This window comes from Carassius carassius, chromosome 47, assembly GCF_963082965.1.
Source record: "Carassius carassius chromosome 47, fCarCar2.1, whole genome shotgun sequence".
NCBI classification, from domain to species: domain Eukaryota; kingdom Metazoa; phylum Chordata; class Actinopteri; order Cypriniformes; family Cyprinidae; genus Carassius; species Carassius carassius.
Window position 1 is genome coordinate 12,857,024 of NC_081801.1, and position 15,928 is coordinate 12,872,951.

The window sequence follows — 15,928 nt, forward strand, 5'->3', positions numbered from 1 at the left end:
CTGTGGGCTGACAATGATGGCAGAGTCTTTGTGGCCAAGAGAAACTGGGATCAAGCGTGTACATGTTTGGATTTCTCATTTACCAAGCCAACCACATCTGACTGCACAGGTGTAATGATACAAAAATCATGTTTTTGTTTGTTTCATTATATTAAATCCCTGTACATGCTATACATTTTTTTATACAATCTGGTATCCAATAGTGTATTATCACTAGGACTGGGTACCGTTCACTTGTGTAATTACAAAAACATTTATTTCAGTCAAAAAATACATTTTCTTTTCTTTTTTCCCCCCTTTATTTTGATCATTTATTTGTTTTGTTTAAATCTACAACTATTTGAAAATCTGGAATCTGAGGGTGCAAAAAAAAAAAATAATACTGAGAAAATTGCCTTTGAAGTTGTCCAAATTAATTCTTAGCAAAGCATATTACTAATCAAAATTAAGCTTTGACATATTTATAGAAATTTACAAAATATTTTCATGGAACCTGATCTTTACTTTATAATAACCTAATGATTTTTGGCACAAAAGAAAAATCTATAATTTTGACCCATACAATGTTTTTTTGGCTATTGCTAAAAATATACCCCAGCGACTTAAGACTGGTTTTGTGGTCCAGGGCCACAAATTAAACTAAAATTCTCACAAAGTGACTCTCACAGCAGCTCTGGAGATTAAGTTTTTGCGTTCATGCCATCATATACTGAGACGCAGAGGCTGAAAATCACCGCAAGCATCACGCATGCTTCAGTATTTGTGTAGTAAACATAACCACATTTCCACCATTCATACTGTAAATAGCTTCTGCATTGATTTAAAAAAGACATGCACATTGCCAGGCCACGGACCACACTTCGAAAACTGGGCATATGGCTACGGCATAGTTGCTACAAATAACTTAAGCTCTTTTTGCACCAGGTTAGTTTGAACCTTGTCTATTTTATAATGAAATCTGATTGTAGAATTGGCTCTGTGGCCAAATGATACATACGCACTGCGATACTGACCACCATGAGCTCATTAGCTGCTCTAATCCATTCTGCTCAACATAAAGAGCACACAAAAGCTAATACTGTCCCAGATGATGGAAAGCTAAATCAATGTTGCTGCTGGTTTCAATCTCTAAAAAAGACCCTGATGTACGTACTGTAATTTGTTGCCTGTAATGATTGTGATATTGAAGCAACCAATTGAGATAGTTTCACTCTCTGTTTTTCTCCTTCCTCAAGGCAATTCTTTATATTACAGTGAAAACCGTGCAGATTGCTAGAGATGCAGCTCTGCGTTTTGTTGTGTACTCGCGAAACCGAGTGGGAGCGGCCGTCGGTTCCCTGAGCAATCAAAATCTTGGACTGACTTGTTCAGATGATTTGAGAGATTCTATAAAGGGCTGAGAAATGAATCAGCCATGATTAGGCTACATGATTGTGTTTAATGAAAGAAGCAATGACGCATTCTAATGAGACACACCCTCTTTCTTCATTAACGAGGTGAATGAATCTCATTAACACTGCTGCCTGCTGCACACATGGAAATCCTCCAGAGGTCCAACCCGCAGGCATCGCTGTAGATAAACGGCCCTTATAGGGAAAATATTATTCAATTACAGACATATTGCGTTGTTTGTGTGAAAAGATTCCAGCAAAGGCTCAGCTCTGGATATGCTTTCCACATGCCAGGCCATGCAAACCTATAGCTCTGCTATATCAGGCCGCATTTTTATCATTTTCCCCTTAAAACACATCCTATTATGCCCATGTACTTCAATAGGAAGAGTGGGTCCTAAGCAGCCACACTACTTCCACCTTCTGCTGATTTCATTTATACTTTGGCTGGATGTGTATACTTCAGGAACACCACATGAATTTATCACTCCACAGAGGTGGAGGCCATTTAGAAATTTAATACATTTTTTATAAACTGGCTATAAGAGAAATGGAATGGGCTATACTGCACTTTTAAAAAATCTTTTAAAGCTGTAACGCAAGGCTAAAGTGCTCCACAGCTTCAGGAGGTGACATTTAGAGATGACTAAATTGCCATTTACACTGAAAAGTAAATGGCTAAATGGAAGGGCCTTGCTTGCCACCATATGCAATGAGGACAGATGTCATTAATTTGTATTTGTATTGCCTTTTTTCTCTGCTAAACACAGCTCAGAAATGGATGTTTATCGATATTTCTGAGAGCTTTTCTTCCCCACTAAGCTTTTGCAAATTTGATCAAAGATGAGGCATTTCTTCCTCTGCCCTTTTCACAATCTGTCCTCCATCTCTCGTTTCTCCCTTCCTGTCATTTGCTCCATCTCTTTCTGTACATTTATCTATCTGTGACTTTGAGCCACAGTGAAAAGGGAAGACTGAATGAAGACTCTAAAGGTGTTGTTTAGTCCTCTCATGTCCCCATTTCCCCAGACTATTGTGTTTATTTTTGTAGCCAAGCCCTTTTTTATTTTACTTTGCAAGATCTGTAATTCTGAGCTGTGATGAGAGGCTCTCCATTTTAGAGCTCTTTTGCTCACTTTTTCTTTTATAATCCATCACTTCCCCCTTTTTTACTTTAGGTTGAGCACAGAAATTGACAGCAAATTTATGTGAATGTAAAAAAAATATTTTTGAAACACTTTATTTTACATTGTCGTTGTTACACTATTTAGTGCTTCATATAAAATATTTGATATTCAGATCCATAGATTTGCCTCAGCCCAATCTTCAGTGTGCGACTATGGGATTTTTTGTCACATTTTATTGTATTTTTTTTAACCCCTAAGTTTCATGCATTGTTGTAAACTATAGCATTAGTGATAACTGTCTCAGCAAACACTACTAATGAGAAAATTTTATTACAACTAATATTCATACGTACCAAATGCAAATTATAAAGCAAATGCAATGTTCTGCATAAATGGACACTGCAAAAGGCACAGCTAAAATAATGGTTTCCTCAATAATTACATGTTGGGCCTTGCTAATAAAATGCAGGTGAATACAAGTTTTTGTTTTTTTGTAATTGATGAAAGAGTCTGATTCATTTTATCAAGTAACAAAAAATAATTAAAAACAACAAATTGTGTGGGGTTAGGCGGGGGGGAGTGCTTTTGTCAGTGCTTAAATTGCATAAACACCATCTGGTAAACTGATTTTGGAATTGAACAAATGAATTGCCCAGCAAAAGCACTTTTGTGTAAGAAAGAAGTCCATTTCTCTCACTGTCTAAATCCCGAAGCCGAGTACAAGCCAGACAATGAGAGATGGCTCGCTGGCAGAGAAAAAGGCTAATTCACTAAAGGTCAATTGCATTACCACAGGGAAAACAACCACTGCAGTGCTTTGATACACAACCCAGGGAGACCATCCTCTAGAATTTATTGCACTTAGCGTCATGCACGCAAGCACAGAAATGCTCCCAATAAGTCTTTTTTTATGTGGAGGTATATTGTTATGGGAGCTATGATTACATCCTATGATGGCTAACTGGAAATAAGCTGATAGAACTGTGGAGAATATTCAGCCTGAGCCTGCCTGACATCACAGACAGCCTAAATACAAACAGATAAATAATGCACACTTAATGAAAAAATAACCCTTATCCATTTGCTCTGTATTGTCCCAGTCAGTCATATACTCAAACAGATGCCTAATGTATTTAGCTGAAAATTATGCCTTAAACACATTCCTTCTTCATTTGGTTAAATGGGATATGTAATGCAAATATACAGAGCATTCAGTGTGCATTCAGAGATATCATGAGAGGTGGCATTGGACAGTTATTGCCAATGAAAAGGAGATGACAAAGTAAACTGAATAGATATATTCATGAACATGATTACATTTCTTTTAATTTCTATGCTGATGATTCTCAGATGTATGTTCCATTAAAATCTAGACATTCTCTGCAGCTTCTAGAGACTAAATGCTGGGTGGCAAACAGGTTCCTCCAGCTAAACAATTATCAGAAACTCTATAGACACCTACTTTGACAATCTTATTCCATATGTCAAGTCACATGCAAAAATGCACCTTTGGCTCTAAGCTTTGTCTTGAAAACAAATCAGCTCAGTTGTTAACAACAGACACTGTCAATTGAGAATCATTTGCAGACTTAAATCTACACTTTCCTTTCAAGACTTGGAAAAAGTAATTCATGCATTTATCACATAATGGTTGGACTATTGTAATTCTTTATACCTTGATCTTCCCCTTGAACTTCACTGGCATGTTTGCAGATGGTCCAGAATGCAGCAGCCAGACTGTTAACTGGTGCAAAAAAAACTGATCATATCACTCCAATTTTAGCCTCTCTTCACTGGCATACTGTCTCTTTTAGGATTCAGTTCAAAATGTTGCTGATTGATTTTAAAATGTCTTACTGGACAAGACCCATTTTACATCTCTGATCTTATTATTATTATTATTATTATTATTTTATTTAGCTCTCGAGTCCCTCAGATCTGCTCTCTTTTATATGTCCCATGGTCACTGCTAAAAGTTAAAGGTGACAGAGCCTTTGTAATTGCTGCTCCATAGTTATGGAATTAGTTGCCACCTGACATTTAGAGTGTTCCTTCTATTTCAGTTTTTTTTAATCTAGACTTAAAGGGTTAGTTCACTCGAGAATGGAAATTTGTCCATCTTCTACTCACCCTCAAAGCATCCTAGGAGTATGTGACTTTTTCTTTCAGAATAAACTAATCATAGTTGTGTTAAAAATTGTCCTTTTTCTTCCAAGCCTTTCAGTGGGGTAAGCGGGTGTTTGTTGTCAACAGTTCAGAAGACGTGAAATAAAGTGTGCGCATCTGTAATAAAACGTCCCTCACGTGGCTCCAGGGGTGAATAAAGGCCCCCTGCAGCGAATCCATGTCTTTTTGTAAGATAAATATCCAGATTTCAAACGTAATAAACGCTTTTTTCTCACTTCTGCTGACTGTTGGGAACCGGAAGACATCCAGGCAGATGTTGTAGTTCGTCAGTGCTGCATGGTTAGTGACGAGCTCAGAGAGAGAACAAAACAAAATGCTGGTCACGAATTAGAATCACAAAATGAGGATTTGTAAAGAAAAACGTCAGAGGATTTCGAAAAAAGCCAAGAGAAGACTGGTTTTCCTTTGCTAAAGTAAGGAAACTTTGTTACCTTTGCTCATACATTTCCCAGAGGTGCGCACAACGCATACGTCTTTCATCTTCCACCTGCATGTCTTCCGGTTCCCAACAGTCAGCAGAAGTGAGAAAAAAAGTGTTTATTACGTTAAAAATCTAGATATTTATCTTACAAAAAGCATGGATTCGCTACAGGGGGCTTTTATTCACACCCCCCCCCCCGGAGGCCATGTGAGGTATGTTTTATTACAGATGCGTACACTTTATTTCACGTCTTCTGAACATTTGTTAACAAACACACACTTGTAAGGCTTGGAAGAGCAAGGAAAATTTTCAGTACAACTTCGATTGGAATATTCTGAAAGAAGAAAGTCACATACACCTAGGATGCTTCGAGGGAAGATGGACGAATTTTCATTCTCGGGTGAACCAACCCTTTAAAACACATCTTTACTCTATAGCCTTTCCTGACTATTAACTTATGGATTGGTAACTGTTATCTATTCAAATTATATTTTATATTTTACTGTATTTTATGATTGTTCTGTACAGCACTTCGGTCAGTATAAGCTGAATTTAAATGTGCTCTGTAAATAAAATGTACTTACTTGCTACTCACCTTCCCTTAATTTTACGTTTTTGGGGATTGATCATGTGTCAAGTAGTTAAAGAGGTGGTTCACCCAAAAATGAAAAAGATGCATATTTATGTTTATAATAAAATAAAAAATGCAATATGTATATTTTGTTTTATTAATTATTATATATAATCACTGTTCATCATATAATATCAATGTATAGTCATAAATAAAGAATAAAATATTATATATAAATAATTATGTGCAGTTAAATACATATAGTATTTTTAAATGCTGGTTGTGCTGTAGTTTATTGTACTTTGAGATTAATATTGTTAATATTAAGGTTAATATTGCACTTTTTCATTTAATTTTGGTTGAATTTTAATGGTATTCTAAAATAAAAAAACTTATTTCAGTCAGTTTAATATAATTAGTTTAATAGCTGACTATTTGCAGGAAAACACCTTTTCGTGTCCTTAAAGGCTGTTTTGGGGCATTAATTAAGCTTGTTTGGCACAATAGATTCATCACAATATGTTGCTCTTGTATATTTTTTGAATGAAGAGTTGTGTGCTGCTGAGATTCAGCAGTTGTGCCCTTCCCTTGGGCATTGGGCGTATGTTTCGCTGTCATCTCCTGTGCCACACAAAGCTGTTGCAATTAGCTATGAAGCTGTGTGCCTATTGTCATCTCTGCTGATATCAGCTGCTGATGTAAGCAAGGACACCGCCTCAGGTGACCCACACTGAAAAAAAGGGCCATGCACAAGAGGGAAGGCCGTTGCTCATCAGCAGACTTATTGACAGACTTCTGCCTGAACCAGTAATGGGCTTAGCAGGCTTCCAGAGGCCCTCTGATGATTGAGAGTTGGAGGACAGTTTGAAGATTGTAATGCTCATTTTGGATCAGTTCCTCCATATATTTTTTGTGTGTCCCTGGATAGTAAATAACCCGGACAGTTTCCTTACGTCCCTCCTGCTTTCTCCATGTCTCCTCCCTTCTCTGCAAGAACATGCTCCAAACCATCTGCCTGATGGGAATCACAGTATGCATGGAGTGATGGAAACCCTCCACTTCCCTCTTAATGTCAAATAATAACCTGAGGATATCATTGCTCATTTTGATGGTGTTTTATTCGTAGGCTCATGCTTCATCTCAGGACTCTCTCCTTGAACTGTTTGCCTCGAGTACTCAGTGCCCACTTTCAGAAGGGCTTGACAGTTCATTTTTGATAATGTTTCAAATGTCTCCGACCAACGGCGCAGTGACTCGAGACTTATATAAAGGCTTGCTGTGCAGCAGTAAGTGCGGTGTTATTCAAATTGTTCATTTTTCTGATGTTGGAAGCCCTTTTGAAGGACCTAATGTCAGCAGTATGCTGAGAAGTTTCCTTAGTGATTATGTTAAAGGCCTTGCTGTGCTTTTTTGTGCCAGATGAACACCTTTAATGATGGAGTTTTTTATTTTATTTTGAGGACTTAACAGCAGTCTAACACTAACACAGTGTGCTGATATAGGTCTCCTGACCACCTAGAAGTTCTTTATCTAAAGTCCTAACAGCAGGGATTGCAAGTAAAGCGTGCTCGCATGCTCTCTGTAATTCTTGTAATTCTTTTTCACAAACCTCATCAAAATACATTCAGCAAATTTCAGAATTCAAAAATTTAATTCAGGAATTGGAATTTGATTAGAAAGGAAAGGTGTGTACACTTATGTTATCGATTTAAAACAAGGCTTTTCTCATTTAAGTTAACTGAAATAAGATACAGTAAATGAAAAAATAAATCATGATCATGATTTTCAGTTGAAGTTCTGTAAGTAGAGTGCTGTAAGTTTAATAATTTAATGACTTTTGTTCACTTGTTGTTATTTTTAGCTATTTTATTTTCAATTTAAGGATTTATAATTTTATGTTTATAATATGACTATAATTAAAAAAAGATAATATCTATATACTAATTTTATCTCTCTTAATCAAATTAGACCTCTTTTCATTTGACTGAAATAAGATATTTTTAAGTGGTGGTTCAGTAAATAGTGAGCTGCAAGGTTTTCTTTTTTATATATTGTTTTACAGATTTAATTTCACATTTTAGTTTAGTTGGTGTTAATTTCAGTAGTTGTTTATTTTATGGTACTTTATGGTACTAATTTTATTTACTCATAATCACTTTAAAATTAGGCGAAGAGAAGAGAAGCTTTTTCGTTGTATCTGATTTAAAGTCTCCACAGTTTTTATTGAAGAAAGACAACCGATAAAAATGCTTTGCAATGACTAGCCTCTGTAAAAATAATATTCAGTAAATGTTTATCACTCCATGAGCACATTTTACTGAAAATCACTGAATTTTCCAATTCATGGGACATTCTGTAAATCTAGTCTGAGTTAGAAACAGAAACCAGTTCAGTTCTGGTTCACAACCCACACCTATAGTATAGATCTCATTTGTTACCCTGAGGTCCCAGGTTCAAACACTGGAAAAGGCAAACTTAAAGGCCAGGTTACTTCAGGGTGGCTGCCCCCCTCAAGAGTGCACTACAAGTCCCATTGGATAAAAAATAGTTTTCTAAATGGCAAACAAGTAAGAACTAAAATGTTAATCTAACATTCATACAGTAATTCATTTCTGTGTTTTACTGTTTAGTGAAACACTTTTTTTCCAGAAGCTCTCCATCCAAAAGCAACCAGCGCCCTAGATCTCCATCTTGTGATCCAATGAACGTGCCTCACTCATCTAACTTTGCCTCACACAAATATGTAATTGCTTGGTACTCTACACACCATCTGAACCGCTTCTTTCTGTCAATCTCTGATAAATATTGAGGAATACTCTACTGAACCTGAATCATCAAAGCTAACAACTGGATTAAGTCTAGATCCTATCTAATCGAGCAGAGAAACGCCAAGTTATGCTTTAAGGGCAAAGTTTGTGTTGCCCTAATAGTGATTGACATCTCTAATGTTTCTTCCCATAATGAGCACCTCTGCATCACGGCTCTCCTGGTGTGTTTGAAGTGCTCTCTGCCCTAAGGTAATGCACCAGGATAAGGGCTCACACTCCTCATGTTATGTATTCACTTCCATATTTCTGTTGAGGCATTTCATCAGCTCAAAGCAGAAAGGCAGTCTGAATTCCTCTGTTATATCAGAGGAATTACCTGGAGCAGTATTGCAGGTTTACATTGAGTTATCAACATTTCAAAATGTCAGAGGCCTTCTGGTGCAATTTTATGACTAATTACATACAATAGTTGCAAAGGCATTCTTTTGTCATTAATATACAATTTTACATCATATTCATATGTCATATATACTAGTGATTTGCCTTAAAAGTCAGTCCATGTGATTTTAATGTACCACACTCTACTTTTGATTCAATAGCTTGGTTCTCAAGAAAGGCAAGCATATGAAAAGGTATTTTTTATGTGGTTATTATTTATTGAGAGTCGTGTGGTCCTGCTATTGATCAAGGGTGCAGCAGTGATTGTCAGCACCATTTGAAAATGATCTATGTTTACAAAGCAGCACACGCCAGCAATTCGTACATGACCAGTTTAGACATTTTATGATTCTTGAGAGCTGATATTTTGACACAAATCAGATCCCACTGCAAAATCATATTCCCCTTCCTCAATGTCAAAAATGTTCTTGTAATAGAGCTTTATAATCAATTAGGCTAACAGGCTAAGCTGTTAACTGAAAAGACAAAAGAAAGTGAAATTTGAATAATGTGTGTGTGTGTGTGTGTGTGTGTGTGTGTGTGTGTGTGTGTGTGTGTGTGTGTGTGTGTGTGTGTGTGTGTGTGAAGTGTGTACAGGTGTGAAATGAGATGCGGTTGAATAAATGTACTTTTTTTTTTTGGATGAACTGTCCCTTTAATTAACACATTTGAAGATTAAAAATATGTATCCATTTCTAATCAGGTACTGAATAGAGTAGCCATAGAAATCTCAGTCTTAGATATTGAGATGGTTTTGTTGAGGAAGGTGGATTGGAATCTGTGGGGTTCTTTGTACCAAAGTATTTTTGACATCCCTAGTCTTAGCTGTGCGTGTTGATGCCCTGTCTGTTTTGACGTGCAAAACATTTGATTTGGTTCAAAGTGTTGGTCATTGTTGTAATTGTTTGTAAATGCTTGCTTATAAGTTCCATTTGTTTTTTCCCCCATTTCTCTTTTTTATGCATGCTGTTCCTCCTGTTTCCCTCCTCCTTCCTACACCGCACCACCTCGCCTCGTGTGCTCAGACGCTGCGCCTAGCACTGAAGCCGCAGCTCACGGTTGGTACCTCTCACTCCTACTTCTGCCAGCACAGCATGCCAGCTGAGTACACTACGGCACGTATCAGCGACATGCACGGGATGGGGGAATTAAACTAATGTGGATTTGCTGTATATGTGTCTGTCTGCCTGTCCATCCATATGTCACATCCTTTATCCCTATTGCCATTCACCCGCAAAGACCCACCTGTTTGCCATTACACTCCTCTCCGAGCATTCGCCATGTAATTCCAGGCCACATCTCACATCCACCCCACCTGCATGAGCAGTTCCCGAGTCCTTGTTGGCATTTTTGACTTCTCACCTTTGAAGTCCTCCCACAGCTCCCAACAGACACTCGTAAAATTTTCATGAATTTAAATGATGTCCAAATGACTCTTTTTGATTTCTGAGAATGGAACGGAGAGCCTTTTCTCTACATGACGCAGATGGCATTATACTCCACCTTGGTGCGCCAGCTCCACACGCAAATCACAGAATGGGGACCATTTGCATAGCTCATGGGCTTTATTGTGTTTTACAATATACCACGAAAGCATTTCTCAATTCATTAAGCCCTTTATCCTGGCTCTCAGTTTGCAGTGGCAGATGCTTGTGTAAATGTGTTAGATTTAGTATAAAGGCTTTTCGTGATACTGTGTAATTATGTCACCTGTGCATTGTGAAACACCCTCTAATGATTATATAAGCCATTATGTTGTGCCTCGCACTGGACCATACCTCAAAATGTACACTTTTCTGCACCCCAGCCACCTCGCGAACCGACTGAGTTGAGGCATCGTCATTTGTTTACATATATCCACAACTTTCCATATGGAAAAGGTTAAACCAAATACAAGCGGTAGAACATCTAAAGGTTAGGGCTATTCTTTTGCATGTACATAATTTGGACGTGCCTACAGAACGTGGTGAGGCTTGACTGTGTACCAGAGCTATAATTGAGCTTTTGTACAGTTCACTGCATTTCTAAATACCATGTCACAAGGCCAATGTTAACTTTGTACAGTTATATCAGCCTGGCAGCAATATTAAACTGAATCACTGTACGCTTTCCAATAATCCAAAGCAGTTTTTGATCTTACAAAAGGTTTTCGTTCATGCTAAGAGAACATAAGGTGATTCCAGGGGGGTTTGTCTTATGAAACAAATTAGTTTTTCAAATGTAGTGCTTCTTATCTTTGTGTTCTATAGTTGTGACATGGAGCTTTTTTGGTCTGGCTTTTATGTTGTTGTGGGATGGTGAAAAAGTAGTCATCTCAGTGCTTTCTTTACTCGCTCTAATTATTGAAATCGACAAAGAAATGCCTTGTTTGTTTCTCCATGTTTCTCCATTCTTTAATCCAACTGTGGAATTGGTGTCCTGACCTGTTGCAAATATGTGTTTCTGTTCATGTTCAGATGCTTGTTTTGGGTTTGAAACGAGTATAAAACGAGCACAATGCACGAGAATTAAGTCACATTGTTTTCAGAATAAAGACATCTAGTTTAAACTAGCGCAGAGAGCAGGTTATGATGGCAGAGCAAAGTGTCTATGTTCCTCCTCAGAAGATCCTGTCATTTGCATCTTGTCACACCTTTTGTGTTTTATGTGGTTCACTTTTGTAGCTGATGCACATACTCTGTTTACCATCTTATTTTCCTGGGTGTGCTACTCTCACTGTTCAGGAGATTTCTCTTCTCTCTGATAACAGTCTTTTTTACCCTCTCTGGTGTAGCCTAGCAACAAGCTGTTCAGGCAATAAGTAGGGTTTTTTTAGCAGAGGTTGAGGTAGGAGGCTGACATAGTGAGCAAGATTCCTTGCTAGAACAGAAAGCTACAGCAGTTGCACAGAAAACAGTCTTATTTATGTATTTACTCTTTTTGTCTGCACACTATTTTGCTAAATAATTAACCTTGCCGGCTTTGCAAAATATGCACATTTTATAATGGCTTGTGAAGTTAAAGACACCATGAATCCACTAATTATTTTGTTTAGTATAAATTAGTTATTTACTTAAGCAATATTTTTTTATATAAATTTTAATAGTCTTATTGTGCACAAATTAGCAATATTACCTAGGTTTAGGTAACATTGTTAATGTTATAAACTAAAGATCCAGCTATGACTTTATTGGTGAATATTATTGTATTACTGTCATGATTCTGCCTTCATGTCCTGATTTTTCTCTAGTCTTGTGGCAGGATCATGACAGGCCCGTGTTTTGTGTACAAGCACATGGCCTTGTCTTTGGGGAAGTCGTGGCCTAATGGTTAGAGAGTTGGACTCCCAATCGAAAGGTTGTGAGTTCGAGTCCCGGGCCGGCAGGAATTGTGGGTGGGGGGAGTGCATGTACAGTTCTCTCTCCACCTTCAATACCACGACTTAGGTGCCCTTGAGCAAGGCATCGAACCCCCAACTGCTCCCCGGGCGCCGCAGCATAAATGGCTGCCCACTGCTTCGGGTGTGTGCTCACAGTGTGTGTGTGTGTGTGTTCACTGCTCTGTGTGTGTGCACTTCGGATGGGTTAAATGCAGAGCACAAATTCTGAGTATGGGTCACCATACTTGGCTGAATGTCACTTCACTTTCTTTTCTTTCTTTTTTTTTTCTTTTTTTTCTTGTGTTGTCTCGTTTCCTTGCCCCGCCCCCCTTGTTACCCTAGTTTTGTCATCATTGATTTACCTGTTCCACCTGTTGTGTTCATTAGTAGCCTCCCTTATAACCTCGTGTTTTTCTCTGTCCCTTTGTGGGTTCATTATCAAACGTTGCCAACTGTTGCTACCTGTTGTCTAATATTGTTAAATACTGTCTAACATTGCGTGTCAATCTATGTGAGATCTGCCTGTAAGTAAGTCTATTGAAAGTCTTGTCTAAGTAGAAGTGTGATCCTGTTTTTGTTATAGTGTATTTTGTCAAGTGTTAGTCTAGTTTATTTCTCGTCAGTCTTGCCCTTGTTTTGCCCCCTCGTGGGTTTTGTTTTCTGTTTTGTCTCCAATAAATCGTGTGAGAGCATTCTGTCTGCATTTGAATTCATCCCCGCACCCTACCCTGACAATTACTATACACCGGTATTTATTGATGTAACGACCTTATGTATTTTATTTGAAATATAATGTTATTAACTATGATGTCATTCTGTTTTGTCTTTTCATTTTCACATGCAAAAGTAAAATGTAATAATAATAATAATACTTATTAATAATAATATATATAATTTTGGTTGTTTGCTGATGTTGTTGTGGTTATAATCAATCAATTTAATAATGTAATAATTTATTAACATTAAATATTAACTATATTTATTTTTTTAAATTTCAGACTAGAAGAAACATGGTTGGAAGGGTCAGATAGATCAAATTCTTATCAGCATTTCAGCAACCCTACCTAACACTTACTGTATCATCATCACACACTGGCATCCTCATTATTAATCACACCTCACCTCACTTGACCCATTGCGTTACAGTCACACTCTTCTCTGCCTGCCTCTCCTTTATTCCCATCTTGTCCTTTATTCCCATCTTGTCACTGTTTTCAAAGCAATATATGTAGATCTCATTTATTTATTTTTTCTCAGGATCTGGAGTGAATTGGGATTCAGTAGGTCCTCCATTTGGCTCTCTCTTTCTCTTCTCTCTATATATCACTCCATCCAGGCGTTCTCCTCATTCCTGCTCATTTCCAAAGAGGATGATTGAACACACTTATTCTTGTCATTTCATCATCCTTTGTTCGGTGTCGCACCACACAACATGTTCGAGGCTGGGCTCGGTAAACATGACGGTGGCATCTTTTGATGATGTGCCTTAAGTAACAATGCGGCCAAGAGTCTGTAAGAAACCAGGTGTAAAATAACTGCTTTGTTTGCCCATGATTGCAACAAATGGAAAATCACTCCAGTCTGGCCAACCAGTTTGGAAGACAATTTGCTCGTAATTATAAAAGTAAAACTTTTCAGTCCTCGTCCTCCATATGACTGAGTCTGCCTTTTCATAAAGGAGCGGGTCTTTTCAGTAGGGATGTAATAATGGCTTTCATTTTTCTGGTTGCTGTGACCACACCTCTGTCACACTTTTCATAATGGCAGAAATGAATTAAATCTACATTTTTGTCCTGTGAATGCTAAAGAGAATGTCCTTTGTGAAACAAAGCCTCTCAAATAAATAGCTGGCTTTAGAAAAGGACGAATTAAAACCTGTGAGTGTCAGACATAGTGCTAAAATTAAGCTAGGACTTATTTAAGCCTGTCTCTCCCTTTCTCTTTCACCGGTAAATCTAAGCCGCTGTTTGACATGAACTTCAGCCACCTCTGATGTGAAGCTGTTTTACATGCCAATGTTAGCTGGCTCTCCCTCATCCTCTCAAAGCAGTCACCATGACGATTCCCCAGTCTGTTGTGGCATAGTAAAGCTAGTGTTACTTAACATCTTGTTTTCAGACACTCTGATCTGAATTCCTTTCATGTATAGGAAAAGACAGCACACAAGAAATGTCTGAATCTGAGTGGATGTTCATGGAAACGAGAATATGCATCTACTGATTGCAAATAATTCTTCTTAGTTCTTGTCCTCTAAATTGACTGGGTGAGAGGTTTCCTGAGAGCGCTGATGTTGCTGATGAACACACTGGAACTTTTAATTTGTATCATCTCCCTCCATCAAATGCATCATTCTGCATTTTTGTTCTGATTATACTCATTGGAAAAGCTCTGACAGATGGTGCCCTCTCTTCGGGACAGTTGTATTTTGAGGTCATCTGAGGCCTGGTCATCTGCAAAGACGAGCATTTGCTCTTTCATCGCTCGTCTGTCCAGCGGGCATGAAAGGGCAATGCCGTTAACAGCTCTGGAGCCGTAACGTTAGTCGATGCCCCCCTCGCTCTCTAATCCTCCAGTAGGAGAGGTGAACAGGATGGAAAGGACACACCTGCCAACACGCCTGTCAGCCTTAGCCCAGGAGGAGAAGATAATTGAGCAGATTCTGAACCACAGGGAGCGCCGTAGCAGCATACAGTGGGATAATGACCACTTTGTTCCCAGCTGGACTGCAGCAGGTGAAGCAGAAGAGTTGGCGCCTTTAATGTCCCCGAATTGTCATATTTGGATGCCATCACGACCAGGGCTTTCATCAATCAACAGGAATGAGTACTTCTGCAGCTTCAAGGGTCGCCTCCTTTGCAGACTTTTACAGACCTTTTTCTCTCATATCTCTTCTTTTGCAGCCACACATGCTTAGTTTGAGTGAGTGATGTATGGCTGTCAGTGGTGCTCTACTGCAGTGTGTAGTGTTTCTGATGAGCGGGGTTTGGAGTAATGCTGGCATGTGTATGGCTGAGGCAGGGCTCTGAGGCACCTTCAGGACTGCCTGCAGGGGCCTCGCAGGTGACGTGCATATGCTGCAGTAATTAGTCTGAGAGTTGCGCAGTATTAACAGAAGTAGAGTATTTGGGATGGCAAAGGCACTCCTTTCTCCGCTCGGCACTCTCCTCTACTGACTAGTAAGTAGGAACATAGAGAGCCAGCACACATGGGCCAGTCTAGACGGAAGAAATAACATGGGTTTGAGATGGCTTCAATCTCCCAGCAGTCACAGACAGTCTCAGTACTCAAGCCTAATTGGAAATAACATTCCTCATTTATGCAGCAGGGCCCATGGTTAGGATTTTTGCTACGTGCCCTGCCAGAATTTTGACTAGCCTTAACACACACAAACACAAAAAAAATATGAATCTGTATTGTTTTTATTATTTAGTTTTTATTTATATTTACATTTCTAATTTGATGTGTAGTTTATACTTTTTTATATGTATTTATTAATATGTTGTATTTTTATATTTATTTATTTTAAAATATTTCAGAAGTAATTTATTATTACACATAATGTACAATAATAAAAATAATTTTCTAATGATTAAAAATAACTAAACTATGTGAAAATATACAATTAAAATAATTATAAATATCAAATTATACATTTGACATTTTTTAA

At 38.1% G+C, this 15,928-nt stretch overlaps 1 protein-coding gene across 5 annotated transcripts in view; it reads left to right on the plus strand.

Moving 5' to 3' along the window:
* LOC132130167 (cell adhesion molecule 1-like) overlaps positions 1 to 15,928 on the plus strand; it is a 305,793-nt gene that overhangs the window by 277,313 nt on the left and 12,552 nt on the right. For 3 of the 5 annotated variants that reach the window (XM_059541843.1, XM_059541840.1, XM_059541841.1), the window contains one exon: positions 9,929 to 9,961. The exons of the other annotated variants lie outside the window; for them this stretch is intronic. In XM_059541843.1, coding sequence (XP_059397826.1) covers positions 9,929 to 9,961 — 33 coding nt within the window. The remainder of the gene's footprint in view (positions 1 to 9,928; positions 9,962 to 15,928) is intronic. 5 annotated transcript variants of the gene reach the window in all.